Here is a 25,125-nt window from a genome sequence, read left to right as displayed (position 1 = left end):
TATTACCTTCTTCACGTTTTTGCGAGACAATGCAAGAAACATTAAAAAGCACAAACAAAAAAGATTGCCTTGCTTCTTGTTCAAGATGTGGATACAAGGTGGAACTCAATATACATTGTGCTAGAAAGACTAAAAAAATAAATTCAGGTGTCCGGTACTATGTGGCTAACTATAAAAACTATCCAGATTCGATTATTACAGCTAAAGCAACTGGTTAATCACATTATTCTACTGCTCGAACCTTTTTTTTGTAACAGATGAGTGTAGTAAATACAATGCATTGCTTTCAAGCGTGATCCCGCATGCAAGATCTCTGACAATGTTTATTAACACTAATGAAAGTTCAGAAGAACTATCAAATTTTTGTAAAACTTAAGCCAAAACTATAAGAGAGGCTTGCGAAATAAGGTTCTATACTAGGGGTGGGCAACGTTTTTAATCGGGCCGGATCCTAAAATTTTTGTTATTGGCAAGCCGGAGCATTTCGAATCAGTGATTTACCAGATCCAGTATCCGGATAACGTCTTTATAAAGCCGGGTCCTAATTTTATAATATTATCCGGATCTGATTGGATACAGATTTTTAACCGGATCAGGTCGCATTCTAACTTAAATAAAATTTTAGGTTTGGTCGGAATCAAATTTTATAGATACGGTTTGTCACTTTTCTAAATCCTTCTAATTTACAAAAAAATTCTCAGACGTGAAATCTTAAGATCTAGATTGAGACATGTAATCTCGCAGCTGACGTCTAAAAATAATTTCAGCTCGGGATACTTGACAGTTGCTGTCAGGGGTGTTCCTCAACTGAAGCATTGCACCTAGAGATTTATTGCTATCTGATTAGTTAATATTAGACCTTTTACCAAAAGTCTATTTGCCTGCTTTACACTGTAGGATGCATATAAAATCGGCAACCTTTAAAATTTCAGCTGAATTTTTTTCACACTTGGCAAATACCACAAAACCACCATGTGCAAAAGTTTAGCTGATTTTAAAAAGTTTTTAAAAAGGCTATTCTAGGTTTTCTGAAATCCACCCCGATTTATATGGGACCCAAAACATTCAACTAGGAGTTTTTAGCAGATTTTTTTAAACATATAGCCAATTATCACAAAAACACATTGTGCACAATTTAAACAACTTTGAGAAAATTCTATAGAGGCGATTCTTGATTTTATGTAATTCTTATCACGTTTTGTAAGTTTTCTTGAACTTTTGATTCTGTTTTCAAAAATCAAGAAGGGCCTCCATAAAAATTTTTCTTAATTGTTTTAAACTGTGCACATGTGTTTTAGTGATAATTGGCCACATTAAAGATAAATCAGCTAAATACCAAAGGTCGAATTTTTTGGGTCCCTACAGTTTTCATCGGGATGGTTTTCAGAAAACCTAAAATAGCCTCTGTAAAAGCTTTCTTAAATCAGCTAAAATTTTGAACATGGTGGTTTTGTGGTATTGGCCAAGTGTAAAATGCTTTTGATCTGAAAATTCAATGGTCACCGATTTTATAAGCACCCAACTTAACAGTGACTTACGTTTGATCTTAAGTTTTAAGCGAAAGCTATTCAATGTGTAACGTCCAAGATTGTCAGAAATTCCTTAGTTGAACTGGACAAAAATTCTGGTCCACTATCGCTCGATATCTCCTCAGGTACTCCAAACCTGAAAACTAAGTCTCTAAGGTATTCAACCAACACACCCGAACCTGCTTGAGAGGTTCCGCTGGGTGTGTAAAATAATTCTGACCAGCCTAATGATCGGTTGGCCACTACTAGAAAATTAATTCTAGCAAACTCTAAAAATCTGCAAACATATTTTCAAAAGGACTTGTAGAAGGATCAGACAACTTTTGCGGTAACGATGTTTGGTAGACGTCTTACGTACTTTCCAATTTGGGTTGATTGTCTCTGTTCTTTAAGCTGAATCGTTTGTGTTGTTTTAGTGTTTTTCTGTCGTTTTCGCCACTAGGGTTAATTCCGTTGTGTCCGTGGACTGGTTGAGATCCTCGGGTGTTGCTGCCATAGTTTTAAACTTTTTATCGTGGTCTTGATGCACGCTCATAAATTCTGCTCTTTTGACCCAAATTGTGACTTTTATCACCGCTACTGACTTCACCAGTTTATCCACATATTCTTCCGACTTTACTATCAGCCTAGGACCATTTGCCAACATAAGATCGCCAAATTTGTCATGCGCGCATTAAAAAGGCTGTATGCTTGCACTTTTAACTGTTTATGTATGACCCAGTTTTGAATACCTCCCACCTGCGAATGAAGGCAAGCCATTTTTCTTGGCTGATCCCCCAGTCAACTCTTCGCCAAATCAGTTGAGGTACATTTGGCATTATCACAGCGTTTGATGACCAATAATTCTTCTCATGTTCCACTTTGTGCAGGTCAAGAAGTCTGCAAACTAAATCACATGGTCGATCTTGCGTCTGGTAGAGGCACACATGAATTGGGCACTTTATTACAATCATTTTAAGCTTTGAAAAATTTTCATAGGAAAAACTTCTTGTGTTTAAGTACTTTACTAACAACAAAAAATCAGAAACGATAACAAGTATAAATACAAACACACATATTTAAAATAATAAAATAAGCTATAGTTCACTTATTCTACAAAAAATAAGCAATGTTAAAGACTTGTAAAGAGTAATCATTAAATTGCAAACCTAGTTGTAAGAATTTACCAGAGAGTTCTAATTTCAAATTTGTTTTATAAAAGTATGTTTCTAGCTAAAAATACCTCGAAGGCCGCATACTTTTTTTGTTTTGGCCAACAAGTCGCAGTTTGCCGATCTTTTAAACTATCTATAAATACCATTTTTAACAACTTTTTATCTTAAAATTTAGTTACAAATATTAAAATATTTTCACTTTTACTGCATCCTTGAAGTAAAACATGCAACATAGTATTGGTCTTCAATTTTCATATTACACGAGTACGAATAAATTATAAAATCAGATAGAGGGTACAAATAATTAATATTTATCAGTAAAAATATTTTTATGCATATAAAGGCAATTTATAGCATACTTAAAATCAAGAAAATTTAAACATTAGTTGAAACTACCAAGTAATTAAACAATCAATACTATTATGCTATAAATACCTTGTAGTATCTACTTAAACCAGGATCTCTTATAGTGGGACATTACTGAAATTTAGGTTGGCATAAGCAGCAGGGGGGGGGGCGTGAGTAGTAAAGGGGCTTATGAGACCATATTTTGAAAATTATACTAAATATTATGGAAAATTTTTACAAATTCAGTGGGCCCTAAACTGTAAAAGGCCACAAGCCATGATTTAAAAATTACACTGAGAAATCTTGTCGGAAGCAATAGCTTTTTTTATTTCTTTAAAGGGGGCCTTATGAAAAAAAGTCTGGGAAACCCTGATCTAAATTAGATATCTTAAGATTTAACTGAGATCTAGAAATTAACAAACAACTACTCAAAATTTTTAGCAATGTTTTTGTTGAAAACTCTATAGATTACCAAAACAATTTATTAATATTAAGATAAAATAACCTCTAATTTCTTCATCAATTAAAAAAAGACAATTTATTAATATTTAGATAAAATAACCTCTAATTTCTTCATCAATTAAAATAAGACCATCTAATGAAGTATTAGATTTATTATCTATGAAGTCTATTTCATCTTCCATGAATTTTTTAGAAGAAATTTCTTGTGATGGTTCAACAAAGTGATTCAGTTTCTTAAAAGTATCAAATAATTAATTTATTAAAACAATTTCAAAATCAAATTATATTTTAAATATATTAACAAGTTTTCTTCATTTCGATCTTTTAGATGTAATAAAACTAAACATAGTTTTTATTAATTGTTTAAATTATGAAACAGCCCTTTGCACTTTTCGCAGAAAACAATTTTACTTAAAAAAATTCAAAATATATTATTCGAAAAAGCTCAACAATCATATCTTGTATTTATAATTAAGTATACCTATAGTACTTATTTAAAGAACAATACTTAAATTTAGAAAAAGGAATAAACGAATTGGAAATTGTTGTATAATAAACTATTAATGAATTCTAAAAAAAAAAGTATAGGCTATAAAATAAAGTAGGTGTATGTTAAACAAAGCAGGTTTTGTTTGAAAAATGCAAGATTAAAATAAACAAATTAAAAAACTTTAAAACGTTTGATTAAAATGTTATATGTTAAACTATAATGTTTCATACCTAAAATAGTTATTTCAAATTAAATTACATTGTTTCTTAAAATTATTAACAATTGTTATTTCCGAAAAAATCGGTCATAACTTTTAAACAGTGATATAGTAAAAACTTGATTTTATTTTATTTTTTTTTTATTATAAAATAGTTTGGTTAAAAACTATTGAAAAAACATGTTTCAACTGTTATAACAAATAACTAAGAAATAGATATTTTTTTAATTAAAACAATTTCATTTCTACTGAAAAATACATACTTTTAGGGAAATTTAATAAATTGCTAAGTTATCATGCTTAACAAGGAATAATTTACTAGTCTAACAAAAATTAATTTCAAAATTTAAATAAATTTATTAACATATTGTAAATTAAAGATTATTTATTTAAAAATTTGAATTTAATTACAGTAACTACTATAGTAACTTTATACTTAATAGAACACTAATTTCTAGAAGTGACAAATTGTTTATATTAATTATTACAATCATCAATAACCTAAATAAATACATTTTAAACTTAAGTACAACACTATAAAAAAAAATTATACATAAATCACTTATTTTTAGAAAGTTCCGGAGTTTATTGATTAATTTCATTTGAACATCGTCAGAATAAGGTTGCTTAATACTGATAAATGTATGGCATAAATTTTAGTTATATTTAATGATTTTTTAAATATTTAGCTAAAAATAGATACGTCATAAAAAGTAAAAATCTTTATAGAGTTTTAAGTTAAATGTAACTGATTTTAAGATAAAATTGTTAGAATGAAATCATAAAAGACTGTAGAAATTCTACTTGAAACTAAAAAGTACGATACAAAAAACGACAATAAGAACACTAAAAACACGTTATTTATATAATTTTAAGTTTTAATAATCTCGTTGTTTACAAACCGGCTTGAAAGTTCAAATAAACAATGATTATAGAACTGAGAGATGGTAAGAGTTTCTCACTCTAGGTAGAACTTTGAATCTACTATCCAGGTATCTAATGAAACTTGCTTAGTCTGTAACAAAATGTCTTTTGATATATTTGATTTTGATTTCTACCACACTAATTTGTAAATTTGGTGCTAAAGCGTATTTATATTTTGTTATGATTGTTCTGTGTTATTGGTTGTTACAAGTTTTATTTAGTATATGTTGTATTTGCTTTGATGAATAAAAATTTTAATCACAGTTATTGCTAGAATTTTATATGTATGTGTAAATACTGATTTGTATTTTATGAGTAAAAATAATCCCTTTTCCAGGCCGGTGATTATAAGCAAACCTAATTGAGTTTTCACACATATAAGGGAGGTGGAGGAGGACTGGGCAATCCACCTTTAATAGCGTTTCGCTACGTGTTGTTTACAACACCAACCGCCCACCTAACAGAATTGTGAAACATGCCACACCTACCCATATTTTAAGTGATGTAGTATACATACTTAATTGTCATTGCGGAGATGACTACGTAGATCGAACATCTCAATGTTTCCACGTCAGGCGAGTACAGCATGTCATGAAAAATCTTTATTTTTAATGGCTACGTTAAGCCAAAAGATGAAAAATCATCCATCCAAGAACACTTTTTCAATAATCCTAGTTGTGCTGAGAGCTATAGATTCGAAGTTCTACCTAGAGTGAGAAACTCTTACCATCTCTCAATTTTAGAATCATTGTTCATTAGAAGTTGCGAGCCGAAAACTTGTAAACAACGAGATTTCTACAACTTAAAACTATATAATAAGCGCATTTCTAGTATTCCAACTGTCGTTTTTTGTAATGTACTTTTTAATTTAGTTTCAAGTAAAATTTCTACAGTTTTTAATGTTTTCATTTTAACAATTTTATCTTAAAAATAACTTCAAATCAGTTCGGTTTAACTTAGATCTAATTTAAACCTCTATAAAGATTTTACTCTTTATGACGTATCTATTTTTAGCTAGATATTTAAAATATCATTATACATAACTAAAATTTATACCATATACTTATCAGTACATATTTAGTAACCTTATTCTAACGATGTTCTAAAAAACGTTAATCAATCAACTCCAGAACTTTTCAAAAATGAGTAATTTATGTATAAACTTTTTGATAAGTATAATAATGTTATTGTAGATTCATTGAATTTCAATACTATATTCAAATGACTATTATATTTATTTAAAAATTGGTTCTAAAATATAAAAATCATAAAACAAATAACTTCAGACTCAGGTTGAAACAAAAATGGTTCATCTTCTTTATCTTCATTGCAAATTTTACTTTCTATAACAGTAACTCGTGCTTTAAACCTATTTGGGTCATACTGTAAAACATGTAATTAAGTTTTAATTGACGCGTAGGTATAGCATTAAAATATTTTATTTATTTATTGACTATAACCAAATATATGTATATACTAGTAGAGTAAAACAATAAAATCACATCAAGTAATAACTATCATCAAAGATAAACCTAATAGTAAGTCAAATATAATAATTATACTTGAACTGTTTGAATTTTCAAAAGCGTTAACATTTTAAGTTTTTTGCATTTAACGTCTTTTGCAAAATTATCATAACATTTAACGTCTTTTGCAACAAACTAGGTTTTAGACATGCTTGGACACTAAACTTCTATAAAAAAGTAACCTTACAAAAAACTTGCATGACTTAGCTTTAATTTCATAAAAGTAATGATAACAGATTTTATATATAGAACTGATTTTTTTTACAAAGCTACCAACAGTCCCAATTAATCAAGTTTAAACATAAAAAGAAAACTATCAGGTAGATAAAAACACAAAAAAGTAGTCAGATGTATGAGAGCTTCTCTTTTCTTTTGTGGGCCCTCCGGATCATGTAATCTACTAATAACTATATTAAGTAATGTTTGCAAAAAACTAGTGCAGTAAATATAAATTGAAACAACTAAAACAGCTATAACAACAACCATTTGAATATTTCATTACTAAATCTGAAAAAATAGCTGCTGTTTTTTGCCTATCAGTTGAAATTAACGAAGGTAAATTGCTGAATTTTTTGTAATCGTACACTTATTTTTAATTTTATTACATGTAGACCTATGCAGATTAATTGGTCTTTTCTGTTTCACATCTAGAATTCTCATTAAAATTGTATTTGCTATAAATCTTACTTTTGTAACATTATATGGGTCATCATACAGAGGAAAAAAAAGTACAGTTGTTGTTGGACGTATATCAATGTTTCTTAATTGGTTAATGCTATAGGGGGTTATTGTATTTCTCTACAAACTTAAAAATTGGGTTATATAAGAAAGCTTAAAGTATAATCGATTAGTCAGATTTTATAGAATAGCAGTTTTTTGATCGTCATTTTTCTCGGAAACTTAATATTTATTTATAGTCTATCTCAGGGTTCGTGCGCGAAATTTCTTTTCATTTAGCCTGACAGAGACCTATTTAGCCTGACATTTTTTTAAAGTAGAAAAAATCACCTTCAGAAGGCATTTTGGGTATCGGAGGGTCTTAATTAGCAAATTAACGCAATAAAAGTATTCACAAACACTATTTTTGAAGAAAATTAAAATTTAAATAAATTATTTTCAACATCTATCAATCGCTTACCCAGCAACTTGAATATTTTTAAACTGGTCATTATAATTTCTGCTTCAATGAATTCATACCTTTATTAAATTTTGGGGCTTAGTTACATCCACCGCTTATCACCCATATACAGGGTTAGTGTCAATTAGTACTTGAATTCGTCAATTATAAGTTACATGACTGGACCAGAAGCTTTTATTAAAACAGAAATGTGAATAAGTCTGTAAAAGAAAAACAAAATGTAATAAAACACATCTCTCAAAAACTTTATGTTATCATTAAAGCATCTTAATTTTTAAAATAACTAATTAAACTAATCATGATATTACATAAGTTATTTCAAAGAATCCTTTAAAACGAATACATAAAGATAAGTATTAAACACATGATCTGGACTCTAAAACTTATCTTTTCATTAACAACATAATTTTTAAAATAACTACTCAAACTAAAAAAACAGTTTAAGCTTTTTATGTTACTACATAAACTATTCAAAAAAATCTTTATAAACGAATGAATAAAAAAACATTTATATTAAAAATAATTTTATATTTAAAATTGTTATAATAAATAAATGTCTTTGAACGAAAAATAAACGTAAAATTATCTAAGCGTTATAATAAACTGAAACATTTAAAAAGAGTAAAATAAAAATTACTATCAACTCATTAACTTGCAAAATATGATTCTACTAATTATGAAACTTATATCTTTAAGCTAAGTTTTAGTCTTGTGAATATATCTCTAATAACTTTGAATTAACAGAAAATAAAATATATTAACAAACTGCTAAGAGTGTTAATCTAAAAAGTATTTGGTATAAAGCCTTTATATTAGAAATTAAAACAGTTTAACCAACTAAGCTCTGAAAAACAAAGCTCATGTAAACAAATTCAGACAAACAGCTAAGTTGTTGAATTAAACTGTAATGTTTAAACTGTACTTTTTTATGAATTTTTATAATTATGACGTATATAATCTACTAAAAACAAAATAATGAAGATTCTTAAAATAATTTTAGAGATTCAACAAAAGGTTTAAAGCACTACAAATACTGACTGATTTTGTCTTTAATAACTAAATCTTTATTTAGAAATAAATTCACATCTCAATTTGATCTTAATTTAAAAAATTTCATGCATTTGAACTGACAAAAACTAAGATTCTCAAATTTTTAAACATAAAAACTGATTTAGCCTGACGTTTTTCAACTTTTTTCAAAAAAACTGATTTAGCCTGATTTAGCCTGACTTAGCCTGACGCGCACGAACCCTGTACTATCTACTATTTTTTATTTTGTGAGTTTAGAAGCTCAAATTTATAGAAGTCATTTCTTATATAATTTAAAACAAAGACAAGTGGGAATTCCCAAAATATTGAAAAATAAACGCTTTTAGAAATAAAAAAGGCTGGTTTGAGCAACTTTTTCTAAAACAATAAATTATTTAGAGTAAATTTTCTAAACATAGGTAATTGACTGTAAATATTTAAATTTATTTAAAGAAGATTGGTTGAAAAATAAAGTCATTTTTTTAAATTTTTCCTGACTTTTACTGATTTCCTGACCGAGTGGCAACCCTGATCTATAAAGCAAGGAAAGAAACGTTAAAATGATGCTAAAGTACTTTGGCGGAAAGCGTGAAGAAAATAACATAAAAGCAGACAAGGAACTTCATAAACTACTGGAAGAGAGATCAAGGAACCTTTATAAGAAAATGTACAAACTATCTCTCAGGACTTAAAGCCTCAAGGCGTTCCTGAGAGGTGGAGAGGGGGGCTTGAGCTGAGTGCTGTTGCCCAGAACTGAGAGGCATGCAGTTCATAGGCGTGAGTAGGAGATAGAGATGAGCGGGTGGCAGAACAAAGGAGCCTCACACTTTAAGAAAGTTCGTCGAAATCCTATCTTAAAATTAGGTTTTGTAAAAAATTGCATATGGGCGGCGGGAACTTCCATGTTGGCATCCGCAGTAAAAGCGATGCCGCTAGCCTTGAAGTCAGGAATAACACAAAGACCATGAGTTATTCAAATCGGTGGGCAGTAAAAAACTAGCGCAGATTAGTCCGAGTACCGCAACAAGGGCCAGGTTATAATTGGAATGCTTCCGAAGAGTTTCTTTGTAATAAACTTACCAAGTTAGGGCATGAAGCTTGAACAACCTAGGAGATGCAACATGGCCCCTTATATTTCGTCTTACACTCCACAAAAATACGGGCACCCAAAGTCTTCGCAGTGAGATGAGAAGTTATTGGGGCTATACATTCTCAAGTTGATGCTGTTAAAACGGTAAATAAAATCACTTCCTAACAGCCGACATACTAGAAATGTACATGAAAACTTGTACTTTCAAAAAGATAAAAGAAATTTCTAAAAAACAATAGACACCCTGCAAATTATAAGTTCAATCCTGGTAAAAATACTTACATTTTTAATTTGCAGATAATAGGTCTAAATAAAACTTAAGAGACAACTACTCATGAAAAGAGAAACTTTTTTACGTGTAAAAAAAGTTGTACGTAATCATCATTATGATTTAGTTTAATTAATTAAAAGGTTCACGTGATAGAGGATGAAGTTTTTCCACTGTAAATCTTTTCAATTCAAGAGAATTGGAGCAATAAAGTGAATTGATTTAAAATAAAGAAACAAAACGCATTAAATATCTGTTTTTAAAAATGTTTGACTTACCAAACTTTCACTTCGTTTTACTAATACATCAGCGTAGTAATCTCCATCTAATATTTCTGAACATCTATTGTTTAATTGTTGACTCGACGAACTGAAAAGTGTTTAGTATTTGTAGATTGTCTGTAATAACGTAACAATTTTCAAAACATAAAAATTTAAACAAGCAAGGCCCGGCAAAACTTATTAAAAATGTTCTACAGAATTAATTAGGTTTGATCATACCAATTCGATCATCAGACCACAAGCTCTCGGTAGACTGAGATCAGTGTCCGTCCTGATTAGGACTGATCAGTCAATCGCAACCGAAAAACTTGCATTCTCCAATCTACAAACGGTTTATAAATGCAAGCATAAAGCAACAGTTTGCTGGCATTGATATGGAGCTTGTCTCAAGGCAAATGAAAGTCCAGGCTTTGGTTCTGTAGACTTTCGCAAATGTTTTTGTTGATTGTATTCAAAACAAGCGTACCAGATGTCTTGCCTAGTGGACAATGTATTGAACGTTGCACGGCAAAAGACAATGCTGATGTCACTGATCAACGCCAGCAAATGGTTGCTTCATGCTTGCATAAATATAAACCGTTTGTGTATTGAAGAATGCAAGTTTTTTGATTGCGATTGAATGATGAGTCCTAATCAGGACGAAACCGGTCTGAGCCTACCGAGAGCTTGTGGTCTGATGATCGAATCGGTATGATCAAACCTGGTAAACTTGAGCTTGTCTCATGGTGTATGAAATTCCAGGCTTTGGTTCTGTAGACTTTCGCTAAATAACTACAAATCATTTTAAGAAAAGAATAACAAGCAAAGGTGACATATTGTACTAAGCTAGTGATCTACCGAGTCATTTTATTTATTTTGGATTTACACGAACCCAAATATTTTTTTTAAAGGAAACCTAAAGATTTTAGCTGCTTGTAATGTTAAAATAACACAAGTTTATAAATAACAAAAACCTATAATATTATTACTTATTTAGTAAACTAAGTTTGAACAATATTTTTAATGTTAAAAAAAAACTTTTTATTTAAGAATAATTTATTTAAAAAGCGATAAAAAAACGAATGTCTTGCTGAGAAAAAAAATCGAGCTAGATACACAAGACTGAGTTTTAATATTTTGATATCCATGCTAGCAACAATAACAATTAACTTGTATTTTTGTTATGCAAAATAAATAAATCATTGACTTTAATAAATGTTTAAAGTAGAAAACATATTACAAACTAAGTTGAAACATTTAAAACTTACTTAGTTATGTTTTATTGTGACCATAAACGAGTTAGAACATAAATTTTTGCAAGTGCTCATATTTATAAAACAAAGTGCAATTGAAAATAACACGGAGCTGTAATAACTAGAAATATATTACCAGCCACAGTAAAGGCCTAAGAAAGAATAGGAAATACAATTGTAATAGAAAGTTTTTAAATTCCACTTAGGATTACACTTTTACCATTACAAAAAAGAAATATAAATTAACCTTAGACACTGTTTGAAAATATAAAACGAAGTACAATTGCAAAAAATGTCTTTTTTATACTACAAAAGACTATTCTTGTTTTTTCAAGTTAATTAGAGAAATAAAGTTTTCGCCGATCTTTGGAAGCAATCAATTACGCTTTTCCTCGTTAAAATTACCATCTTCCGAAAATAATCATTTACAAAGCTTTCATCAATTTATTAGACATTTTCAATGCAATAAAATAAACGGATGTTAAAAACACAAACAAAAATTTAAATATAAACACAAAGATTTTCGAAAAATATAGGCAAAAACTAGTTAATATACAAAATTTAAATAAACTAAGCTTTACTTATCAACACAAACAAAAATAATTTTTCCATATTAAATAATAAAACATTTCACTTAATACTTAAAATAATAAAACTTAGCTTATAAAAATTAATAAAAGTACAAGTTTACATACAATAAAATTTTTATATATAAGTGAAACTACAAAAAATGCATCATCTTACAAAATGTACTTTTACTATTATACCCTTATAAATAACTGTAATGTGTTTTAGCTATATTAATATTTGATTTAAGTTTATTTATCCAAAAATGTTCTCTATTATCTAAATTCTTAAAACTAGGTTGTTTTAAAAAAGCAACTTCGTATGCGTCATTAAAATTAAGTCTCTAAAAGTTGTTATTATGCTTAAAATGATAGTGTCTAAACAATGTATTTTCATCTGATATATCTTCAGGATTAAAGTTTGATTTTGATCTGTTCCAGTTAAATCTGTGTGTTGTCCATCTATTACTAAAGCTATTTTTAGTTTGGCCTACATAACTGCTATCACATCTTGTGCATACTGCTACGTAAATACCATAAGTCTTACAGTTCAGATTTGTTTTCAATTGTAATGTTTTACCATAAATAATTAATATTTCTTTATCTAACACCATGTTTTTATGTAGGCCATGATTTCCACGCATTTTGTGCACTTTTTGCTGGAAACAGTCTTCGTTTGTTTTTGTTTGGCGATTTGACTATAATTATTTAGAAGTTTTCTTAGATTTGCTGGTTTTGTAAATGATATTTACCCAAAGGGCATAGTTTTGATTCCTCTTTAGTGAATTTTAAGATCTTCTTAAACTGAGAATACCAATTGTTGGTTTTATTGTTAGTGTTTTCTTTTTCTTTGTTTTGCATGTTCTCATTAACATTTTGCCTACAAATTTTCTCAAATTGGTCTTCTATTAAATTTAAGTTGAAATTAGATGTAATACATTTGGTTTTGAGTTTTTTCAAAATCTCAATGTAATCTTCTTTTCTTATATTTATTATTTTCTCTTCCCTTGTAATAATTCCTTTATAAGTATTCAGTGGATGAAACGATTTGCCATTTAAAAAGGTAGAATTTATTGCTGTAGCTTTCCTAAAATTTATGGTGTAGAAAAAACTCTTTTTCGTTTGCTTTGGTAAATATGTGTTCAACATCTAAGAAAGGTAATGCATTTATTTCACTCTCAGTTGAAATTATTGTTGATGTTAAATTTAGATCGTGTTCTTTAAAAGTATTTTTGAGATTTTCAATTATTTCTATTGATACTGTATTATTCTCTGATATCACTATTATATCATCAATAAAACGTCTTACCATGAGTGCTTTATTTAATTTAGTAGCTTTCATCATTAAGTATTGCAACGAGATAATTGCTATAACAACAGAATTGTTATCACCTGTTATTATTCTTTTCTTTTGTTTAAGGGCATAGGGGGGGGTAAACACCCTTTTTTGGTTTTTGATCTTATCTTATAAAGTTTTTACTAAGCTACAAGATGCTTTTTACAGATTTTAAAAATTCAAATTAATTTTTGAGATATAGCCGGTCAAAGTCAGATGCAACAATAGGATCCTTATGGGAGGCGCGAACTAAAAAAACTATATCAAACAACTTGAATGTACGATTCAGTATTTTTTGTTATTTGAATTTTATCTGGTCTTGAGAAGTTAAGCACTTTTAGTTAGTTGCTTAAATGACAATGGAATTGATTTTTGTCATTTATACTTCCATCTTTATTCATGAAAACACCTTTCCACTCTATTGCCTTTATGTGTTTTAATAGATTTTCTTTCTGAATGACTTTACTTTCCCATTTAGACGTGGGTATGAATTGGGGCCCAAGAGATAAAAGTTGTATATCATAGTTATTTAAAATTTCCTCTGATTCATTATGGACCATTTTACTTGTTGATTTATTTAGTTTATTTTTCTTTCTGATTAAATATCTTTGACGGTGCTTTTTATTTTTAATACTTTTCTTGTTGAGATAAAATTTTACTTCATTTAATTTGTATAGGCTTCTTTAATCCTTTTGTTTGTTTTACAGATAAAGAAATTTTAACCATTCAGGGTAAAACAGTACAATTTAAAACTAATCTGAACTGTAAGACTTATGGTATTTACGTAGCAGTATGCACAAGATGTGATAGCAGTTATGTAGGCCAAACTAAAAATAGCTTTAGTAATAGATGGACAACACACAGATTTAACTGGAACAGATCAAAACCAAACTTTAATCCTAAAGATATATCAGATGAAAATGCATTGTTTAGACACTATCATTTTAAGCATAATAACAACTTTTAGAGACTTAATTTTAATGACGCATACGAAGTTGTTTTTTAAAACAACCTAGTTTTAAGAATTTAGATTATAGAGAACATTTTTGGATAAATAAACTTAAATCAAATATTAATATAGCTAAAACACATTACAGTTATTTATAAGGGTATAATAGTAAAAGTACATTTTGTAAGATGATGCATTTTTTGTAGTTTCACTTATATATAAAAACTTTATTGTATGTAAATTTGTACTTTTATTAATTTTTATACGCTAAGTTTTATTATTTTAAGTATTAAGTGAAATGTTTTATTATTTAATATGGAAAAATTATTTTTGTTTGTGTTGATAAGTAAATCTTAGTTTATTTAAATTTTGTATATTAACTAGTTTTTGCCTATATTTTTCGAAAATCTTTGTGTTTATATTTAAATTTTTGTTTGTGTTTTTAACATCCGTTTGTTTTATTGCATTGAAAATGTCTAATAAATTGATTAAAGCTTTGTAAATAATAGTTCGGTTTGTATTTCACAAGACAGATTGTTTATGAGCTATATTATAGCCTTTTTGATTTGAGATTTATAAAAGAGAATAGTAAATCATCAGATCCGGACAACATTTTAAAGCTAGGATCCGGCCGGATTCGGATTTAAAAAGGGATTATCTGGATACTGCATCTGGTAAATCACTAATTCGAAATGCTCCGGCCTGCTTAAGACAAAAATTTTCCGGATCCGGCCCGATTAAAAACGTTGCCCACCCCTAGTGTAGAACCTTGTTTCGCAAGCCTCTCCTACATTTTTGGCTAAAGTTTTACACACATATGAAAGTTGTTCTTAATTTTCATTAGTGTTAACAAACTTCATCAGTGACCTTGCATGCGGCATCACGCTTGAGAGCAATGCATTGTATTTACTACACTCATTTGTTACAAAAAAATATTCGAGCAGTAGAATAACATATGTGATTAACCAGTTGCCACATACGTTACAAATGTTTTGGCCAGTATGCTCATTTTCCATTTCCGGCAATACCAGACATGACGTTTGCACTCAAAATTTTCATTCACATAACGTACAGTTTAAGAAGTATATTATTAAATGACAAATAACAATTAAAGGTTTCCAGTTATTGCTCAAGAAAATGATATAACTTCAATTATTTTAAGATTTTGTTTTCATAACAATCTTTCACTCCAAAAATTATATTATCAAATAAAATAAATAAATATTAAAAATTAATTAAGATTTTATTATTAACAGTTTTTTTCTTTAAACCATTGTTTTAAAAATAAAATTTTAAATGTTTGAAATTAAAACATATATGTCATAAAATTAAAACAACCAATTAAATATATAAAAAAATAATAACATAAAAGTATATAGCTAAAAGTATGCAAGCATCTGCTTTAATGTTACATATTAACAAAATAAAAAATTTAAGTTTATAAATAGAACTAAATTATAAAGTCAGTAGAATAATCTTATCTGCAAGAAACTTTAAACTAAGAATTCACTACTTTTACTCTAATGGATGTATGTACCTGTATGTTTACAACAAATTATTGAATTACTTTAACTTTAATTAATCTGTTTCGCTTTAAGAATTTTAAATATATTAAACATTCAAAACACAATAATCCAAGTATATAAAACTTAAAGAAGCTGATTGCGGAAAACAAAGTTTTTCCAAACTAACAAATCTCAGCTAGGATCCGGCCGGATACTGAATTTTTTTTAAATTTAGGATCCGGCTAGAAATCTTATTTTTAAATTAGGAACCGGTTGGATCGGGATCCAAGCAAAAACTGGCCAGATCCGGATTTTAAATCCGGTAGATCAGTAGTTTTAATTTTGTAATAATCTGAAAAAGCAGCTTTTATATTTCTAATCTTAGCATGAATTCGCTTAACAATTTTATGATTATGCTAAATTGATAGTTTTAAGTTATAAGTTTTATATTGTTAGTTTCTCACAATTGCCAGTTTTATTTCAAGTTTAGCCTAACTAATGTCTTCATTCATGTTTTTACAGATTTTATTTATCTACTTAGGATCTCGTTTTAATTGTTTCAAACGAGTAAAACATTGTTTTGAAAATAAAATTTGAAGAGAAATATGTACTTATTATAGCATATGTACTGTACATATAGTATAATTTACTAACGCTTATTTTATCACAGTTTTGTATAAAATATTATTATATGTTGTTTAAAACAAATACTTTGAAATAACTTAAGCCGGAAAAGATTTTTTATACAGTGCGGCCCGCGAGTAAGTTTTTATAGGAAAACTTGCCCGCTACTTATAAAAGGCTACCGACCACAGCTCTAGTCATACTTTATGTTTTACTGTTTTATAGATTTTCATAAAAACTTGGTTGTTAAATTTTTTTGCATTATAATTGCAACTTGAATGAGTGCTTTCAGTTATTGTAGTTTAAATGTTAAAAAGTAATACTAATTTACTAAAAGTAAACAGTTTTAGCCAATAGAGATTAAACATATACAACTTTAGTAAATATAAACAATGAACTTCACCGCACGATCTACAACAACAGCATCCGAGACAATCCTACGACCGGTTTCGTCCTTATTAGGACTCATCAGGCAGGAATAGTCGCAAGAAACCGCTGTTGTGATCTGACCAAGCGGGCTTAAGTACGAAGTACTGAAGCGACCGTTTGTGGGCAAATTCCGAAAAACAACTTTAGTAAAGAATCGATCAAGTATGTTTTAGCGCAGCATATCCACAGTGGGCTGGCAAGTGGCCATTGACTTTTTTCGCGACTAAACAGTTAAAGCAAGATTTTTATTTAATTGTTTAGAGCGGGGTTTCGTCTTTTAAAAACTGGGTTTGTTTCTGTTCTGCTTCAAGTATACTAAAAGTTATGTAAGCTTAAATGTAGCCAAAGTTTGCTTTTTTTAAGTTTAAAAAAGCCTCGAAAAATGCTTAAATTTTTGTCAAGATTAAGGCCTACATCTACTATCAAAAAACACCTTAAAAGCATTTATACAAATACTTTTTTTTTAATTTTTTTCATTTCTTTGATTTAGTGTTAATTGAAAAAAGTCAAAATTCTTTGAATATTTAAATGTAAAAGTATATTATTTCTCATTTAAAAAATATTCTATTCTCGCCAAAATTCATTGATGACTTTCTGTCAATTTAGGGTATTCTTCAGGGTTAATTTTCTCACAGGCCATGGTGGAACTTCTACAACAGGTAACGTAGTCAAAACTTTGCTAAACACTAATAATATCACTCTGCTGACGAAGCATATTTCTGATGTTAGTTTAAAAGAAAACATTGACAAAATTTTTGTTATGTTTCCATTATTTTATGCCTCATAAATTCTAACAGAAAGATTAATGTAGAGAAATAGTCAGTTTTATGTCAAAAAACAATGATGCTGGTCATGTCGGTTAAATGGATTCGCTTTACAATAACTGTGCATACTGTTTTTGCACATAGTGCTGAACTAATTGAGCAAAACAACGGTAGAGGTTTGCTAAATTACACCGAAAGTGGATTGGAAGCTAACAACAAGTTTCTAAGACAGTACAGAATGAACTTTTCAAGGAAAACTTCTCAGTATGAAAATTTAACTGATTGTTTAAATCGGTTATGGGACAAGAGTGACTACGATGTTAACAACACTTTAGACAGACTGAATTGCACTTATTGTAAAGAAGCTGGACATACTGCGCGAAGTTGTTTGCAGCTAAATGGAAAAATTTCATCATGTAGTTCAGAATGGGAAACGTTGTTACATATGCTTTGTGCTACTGAATAGAGTGTTTTATTTATTTTAGAAACTTAATTTCAGAGAAGTTTTAGAAACTTACTGTTTGACTTATATTTTTTAGTAAATTTAAAGTACTTTTTTTCTATCACAGGCTAAAATATTTTGTTTTTTGCACTTTTTTGCAACGAATAAATGTTTTTATTGTTCAAAATGTTTGCGGTTTTATACTTTTGATAAACTAGTACAAATGTAACGTTATTAATAATACAAACTTTGATATACAAAGATCAGTCTTAAATTAAAAATAAACTGTATTTAGAGTATAGTTTCACCCGGCTTGATATTGAAAATTTATTCATATTTAAACTAAAATGGGAGTAAATGTAACTCTCTTGAGGTAGCCAATTTTTTTTTTTTTAAGTTTCGTTCTTTAAAGTTTCATTAGAAATTAAAATTTTAACTATTTTTTAAATAAAAAAAAACATTATTCTTATTGTAACACTAAGTGTAACTTTAAATTGTATTATAGTGCTTTTTATAACAGTTTTAAGTCAATGGCCGCTTGATCCCCGTTTTCAGCCCACTGTGATATCTTCAAAATATAAAGGTTTGAAATTAAAAATTAACTAAAAAGCGTAATAGTAAGTGTTTATAAATATTTCAATCACGTAACATACTGAGAAGCTTAAACTAGATAACAAAAATTTTTCTATTTAAGTCAGCAGCTTTACTGAAATATACCCAACTATTTATTTCTCAAATTTTTATTACTTTATTAAATTATAAAATTGAAAGAAAATCCGATTACAAACCTTATACTTGTTCGAATGTTTCGACTTTCTTGTTGCGATTTCAAATAACTTGATTGCTTTATAGATCCATTGTTTATCTAAAGTTTACAGTTCATTGAATTTATGAGGGGCTCTTAATCAGTGTAATAAAGAATAATTTAAAACTAAATTAAAACTTAAATGCAACCGCAAGTTTATACTTTATGGCGAAAATGTTATAAAAGCTAGATTTATTAAACTCTTTATTTCCTTTGCTTTTTATAAATAAAAATGGATCAAGTAAAAGAAATTATAAGTTTTTTTCAGAGTTCTAGTTTAAATGGCCACCCAATTTTATACCTTTTTATAAAACTATTTTTAAATAGAAACTAAATATGAAAAATAAATTAAACATACAAAATTAAGTGATACAGTTAGTTACAGAACTGTACATTTATTATTACTACTTACTAGAAAAATAACGCTGTAAATTAAATATATGTATAAAAAGCGTTTAAAAAAAACTTTTTTTTAAACTAAAATTTGATAAAAAAATTTAAGTTGTCTTAATACATATTGGTTGTTTTTGTTAAAAGGAAAACTTTTTTTCGGTAAGTGTTTCTCAAAAAAAAAGGAGCCTGTACGAAGTAGCATAGTAGTTTTACTTTTAAGATATAATTTTTTGAAGAAAAAAAATTAACAAAATCTTAATTTGTTTAAAAATATGTTCTGAAATATGTTCACAATTTATTGTTATGTTTTATCCTTAAAGATAATTAAGTAATTATAGCATTTTTTGTTAAACTGAGTACACCTTCAATAACCTTAAGCGTATAGAACTTTTCCTTTAAAGATATGTTATGCGTTCATATTTTGGAAAACTGAAGTGAAAATAATTGCTTCGATTGTATTTAACATTATTATGCATGTCCTATTTCATTTAAAAAAACACAAAGTGTGGAATTTAAAGTAAAGTACTCTGCTTAATTTTAAATTTAAGTTTTATAATAAAAACAACTCACAATATTTTTTATCGTTTTCGATTTACTGGTCATTTTAAAAACAACATCTGATGGGTCTAGCGTATCTACTTCTACAGAACCCTTCGATGGTACCAGTAATTGTTGAGGTTGTGGCAAATTATTGATTTTTTTATACTGTGACAGATTAGATATTTTGTACCCCTTGAATCTAGATAAAAATAATAAGATTTATCAGACCTACTTCTAAACTTTGTATAAATTCTTATTAGCATCAATTGTTTTTTGAATATAGTTTGATGGTTAAAAAATAAAATTTGAAACGTAACTACGTAAAAAAATTATTTTGATAATTATGTGATCTAAACTGAGGAAATTACTAACGCACGCTCTTTACAAGTGGTTTTATACTAAAGCAGCTGTAATGATAAACCTTCAAATAACACGCTGACCAAACTTCTAGTATAGTAATTTGCCAAGTTCAAAATATTTACTTGCACTGAAAAATGCTAAAAAATTATTTAACTAACCACCAGAAGGTAAATAAACGAAATTTAAGTTTAACCAAATCAAAAGACTCAATTGGCTTCAGACTCTATATACAATCGTGAGATGCGAGAGGATATTAATTAAAAAGTAGGACCAATCAAGATAAAGACCTTCTCTCTAAAATTATCTATTGTATAATATTCATCTATTGATTTTATTACTTACTTCAATAACTAATTTATCAAATTATAACAAATAATATCAAAGAACTACGAGACTGCTTGTTAATTGAAATGTTTAAAACACCAATAAAAGAAAAATCAAAAGTAACAAACTAATCTTCAAAAATATTTTCCAATCAACAGCTCAAAACTCTACCACAACTCAATGAATGTTTTTGTTTAAAAAATCTTAGTAACAGTTTAGCACTGTTTTTAAAATTCAAAAGCGGCGTTCTCTTTTCTTTCTTTTTTCTCAAACTATTCAAGCCGCTTAAATTCAGAAAACGCGCTCATTTTGGGGCATTAGTTTTTTGGCTTCGTAGTGAACGCATTGTTTGCTTTAAAGGTTGTGTTCGCCACGTACTTTTTGTACGATGGCGACTGTTTTTTATATGATCTTTTAAATTGAAGTAGTTTATTTGTATAGTTTGCTATATTTTGTTATTGTGTTAATCGCAGTTTTATTCATCGTAATACAGCTTTATATTTCTAAGACTCGATTTCTTTATATACAATTATTTTAAGCATTCTAACAATCTAACTATTTAATTAGGCTAAGCTTAAAAGATAACCTAAACTTAGTTCGCGATTCATTAAGTCGACTTAGCTAAATAACTTAGCTAAGTCAGTTCTACATTTAAATAACATCAACGAAATTGTTATAACGCGTGGAGTCAGATGATAACCAGGTTCGCGAGTAAAGATAAGCAACAACATTATTAAATCAGGATTGTTAAATGATGACCCGGACGTGACTTATAGCTTATAAATTGTGACGTAGCTTAAAACCTAAACATTTTAAAAATTGAGGAATTAACCTTTTTTTTGTTATTGATCACTAGTTCAACGGCAAAGCACCAGGAGCTGATAAAATACTACATGTTGCTATTATTGTGTAATGCATTAGCAATGCTTCCCTGATAATAAGTAGTTTCCTAAATATCAATATCAAACTGAACGGCCAATCATTAATCAATAAATTTCTAATTGCAAATAACTTGTAATTTAGTATAAAATGCATTGTTCATGAAGTAACTTAGTTAAACAAATTCATTTTTTATACCTAGCTTGCAGTCAATTCACTCCTTATTAGATCACGGGTTGTAGACTTGTCTTAGAGTAGTTAAAGCAATTCATTTATATCTAATTTGTATTTGAAATTACTACTTTTTTATCCACAGGTTGTATACTTGGCTTTGAGTAGTTAACGCAGTTCACTTATAACTAATTTGTGTTTGAATTTGCTGTTTGTTGGAACACAGGTTGTGCATTTGGTTCTGAGTGGTTGAAGCAGTTCATTTGTAACTGATTTAATTATTAAGCTGAATAAATTTGTTATTTAACATTGGCTTGTCATTTTATTTAATTTATTGATTGAAATTATCTTAGACTCAAAGCTATAGCTAACATGGACTCTAATTATAAAGCCCCTCCAGTCTAGATGTAGCAAAGCTACCTTCGAGAAAACCTTCACCTCTAATGTGACCCCAACTTCGGGGCATTCCCCTCGTGGATTTCAATTGCATGAAACTCTCTGCCAATGATGATACAAATGGAAAGTTCCACTGGACACAAGTGGTGAAAAAAGACCATAGCATTATTTACAAAAATAGAACAAAAAGAGTTAGTTTCATTAACTACAAAAAATATCAATAAAAATTCTTTTTATAGTCCTTTTTACTCACTGCATCTATAAGTTATAAAAACTTAATTAGATTAGTAAATTACGCTTATTTAGAAACTATTTTGAACTTTGATAAATTGATCTTTGAAATCAAAGACTTCATAATAAAAATTTAACTGTTAATGTATTATTTAGATTTTGTTCTGAAAATATTACAGTTGAAATAGTATTTTAAGTTTAATAATAATAAGTTTTCTTCAAACTAATAAAAAAATTTCTTTTGAAATAGAACATTTTAAATCATATTTAATATACAATATAGCAAGACAGTAACTTCTTAAAATCCAGGCAAGCAAGACCACCTTTTGTAATATTAATCAGGTATTGAAGAGTTATGAAATTTACTTGTTTTAACCGATTCTTTACCCATAAGGAGAATTTAATTAACAGATAATTTCGTATAGTTTTTAAAATATGTTTGAGTTTTCCTAATAGGAGCGAAAGAAACGCTTTTGTAAAAAATTAACATACTATAGAAGCAGTTTATTAAAACTATACATACAAACTTTATAACATATTTATTTTTGCAGTTTTATAGTTTGAAAATATATATCAAGCTTACTCTGGATTTTGCGAAATGCACATCGTATTTGCACAATTTTGTTTCCAACCTAAAGTATAAGGATTTTGACTGTGCTCAAATTTTCCAGTAACCTAAAAGAAAAAAAACTATTTACCTTGTTTCTTAATTTGTAAAAATCTATAAACCTTAAAAAACTATTGTTAATTTAAAACGTAGATAACATAACTTTTAATTAGTGATGTACCGGACTCACTATCCGGGTCCGGCCGGACATTGCCATTTTTGTCTGATATCCGGATCCGGCCGGATTCTAATTTGTAAAAAAAGTCCGGATCCGGCCGGATTCTAATTTGAAAAAAAAGTCCGGATCCGGTTCCGGCCGGATTCTGATTTGAAAAAAAAGTCCAGATCCGGGTCCGGCATCATCGATGATCCGGGTCCGGCATCATCGGGCCGAATCCTAACAGAGATCCGGCCGGACCCGGATCTAATTAGTAAAAAAGAGCATACTGAAAAGTATTTTTTCAAAACCAAACCCTGTGTAAATTAATAAGAGTCATTTTCGTCAGTCAAAATTAAACACTTACCGTGATTGGCTCATTTTGTACACGTGACTAATTTACATTTGTTTACATTTAAACCAGTGGTCGGCAAGGTGTACACTGGTGCACACAAAAATTTTTTTTGGGGTGCACAAAACTTTTAGGGTACACGAAACTCATTTAGGGGTGCACAAAATTTTGAGATTCCACAAAAAATACATAGAGTTAAATTAAGTATGTAGTTGATATTTAGTAAAATATTTAAAGAATACTGAACTGTGGATTTTGTAGTAATTGCGGAGAAGTGTTCAATTAATAAGTATGTAAGACAAAGACATATAACTAGAATATTATTGTGAAAATAAGGTAAAACAAATAAAGAGGTCAATTAAAAAGAGAATAAAATAAAAAGATTCAGCTTCAGTTGTTAACTGGTTTGCATGTAAATACAAACTGAGTTATGAATTTTAAGGAGCAGTTCACTAATAAAAGTGTTTACGTACTCCCACCACTAGCGGCGCTTATTAAAATTAGATCTTGAGGTGCACCGATTTTATTTTTTGTAGCTTGGTGTACACAGAATTAGATTAGCTTGACGACCACTGATTTAAACTATGAAATAAACATTTCAGAAATGCAACTCTTTACATATGTTGTAAAATTGAAAACTTTGGAATGAATACTTGCATTATTTACTGTTTAAAGTTGAGCTCAGAGAATATTTAGAGTTAATACGGTTGAATGTAAGAGCCAATGAAAATCATATAACGAAATGTTTCAAACTAAATACTGATGCAACAAAACATCAGAACATGACAGACAGTTTATATGTAAGCAGTTAGTTAGTTTGGTGTGCAGCTTGAAGCAACAAAATATCTTGAACTTTTTTGTGAATGCTTATTGTAAGTAGTTTTTTGTTATAAAAGTGAGTATTTCAACTGGTGTTTAATTGTTTAAATATTTAAGCCAGGTTTATAGTTTAATAGTTTATTAAAAATTTTACAGTTTCTTGTTTACTAAAAGTTTTATTTAATTTTTAGTTTGTTGTTTGAAGTCTTTTGATATAGATTTAAATAGCTTCCAGTTTTTAAAGTGTTACCAAAGTAATTAATAATTTTGTATATGCTAGTATTTTTTGTTGTGTTTTATATAAAAGATTCATCACTCAAAACTGTCGTGTCTGATTATAGAAAGTAGTCTCAGTTAGAATTTAGTATTTGTTAGATATTAATTAAATAAGGTAGGATTTAATTATGATGGGTAGTACTAATAAGTTAAGTGTATCACAATCAGTCCACAACTTTACTACCAAATTGTCAATCTTTGCTAGCTGTTCTACTAATTATTAGATTGAAGTAATTTTTTAGTTTTTCAAAACCTCATTCTGACTCAGGCTTGTTTATACTCACTCTAGCTAGTTTTATTGACTTAAACAGTGGCAACCCTGCTAGTTTGAAAATTTTAGGAAATTTTAGAAAATCTTGGACTGCCTCAGGCTAGTTTAGTTTTTTATAAAAACTCAGGCTAGTTTTCTTTTAGATTTTGAATGAGTTTGAGCTGATCCAATTTTAATATTTTGTAATTTTCTAGTGTATTTTTTTCAAGAACTTGATTTCAGATTTTTAATTGTAAATAAC

General features: G+C 28.6%; 1 protein-coding gene across 3 annotated transcripts in view; it reads right to left on the bottom strand.

The window, feature by feature from the left end:
- Positions 1-25,125, bottom strand: part of LOC145833981 (uncharacterized) — a 60,399-nt gene that overhangs the window by 17,113 nt on the left and 18,161 nt on the right. For all 3 annotated transcript variants that reach the window (XM_082941276.1, XM_082941278.1, XM_082941279.1), the window contains 6 exons: positions 22,986-23,077; positions 20,072-20,240; positions 19,092-19,168; positions 10,454-10,544; positions 6,406-6,507; positions 3,594-3,726 (listed from right to left, as the gene is read on the bottom strand). In XM_082941276.1, coding sequence (XP_082797402.1) covers positions 3,594-3,726; positions 6,406-6,507; positions 10,454-10,544; positions 19,092-19,168; positions 20,072-20,240; positions 22,986-23,077 — 664 coding nt within the window. The remainder of the gene's footprint in view (positions 1-3,593; positions 3,727-6,405; positions 6,508-10,453; positions 10,545-19,091; positions 19,169-20,071; positions 20,241-22,985; positions 23,078-25,125) is intronic.

The sequence above is a fragment of the Thalia democratica genome, chromosome 4 (genome assembly GCF_965202585.1).
Source record: "Thalia democratica chromosome 4, ktThaDemo2.hap1.1, whole genome shotgun sequence".
NCBI lineage: Eukaryota > Metazoa > Chordata > Thaliacea > Salpida > Salpidae > Thalia > Thalia democratica.
This window is presented reverse-complemented; position numbering and strand designations above follow the sequence as displayed.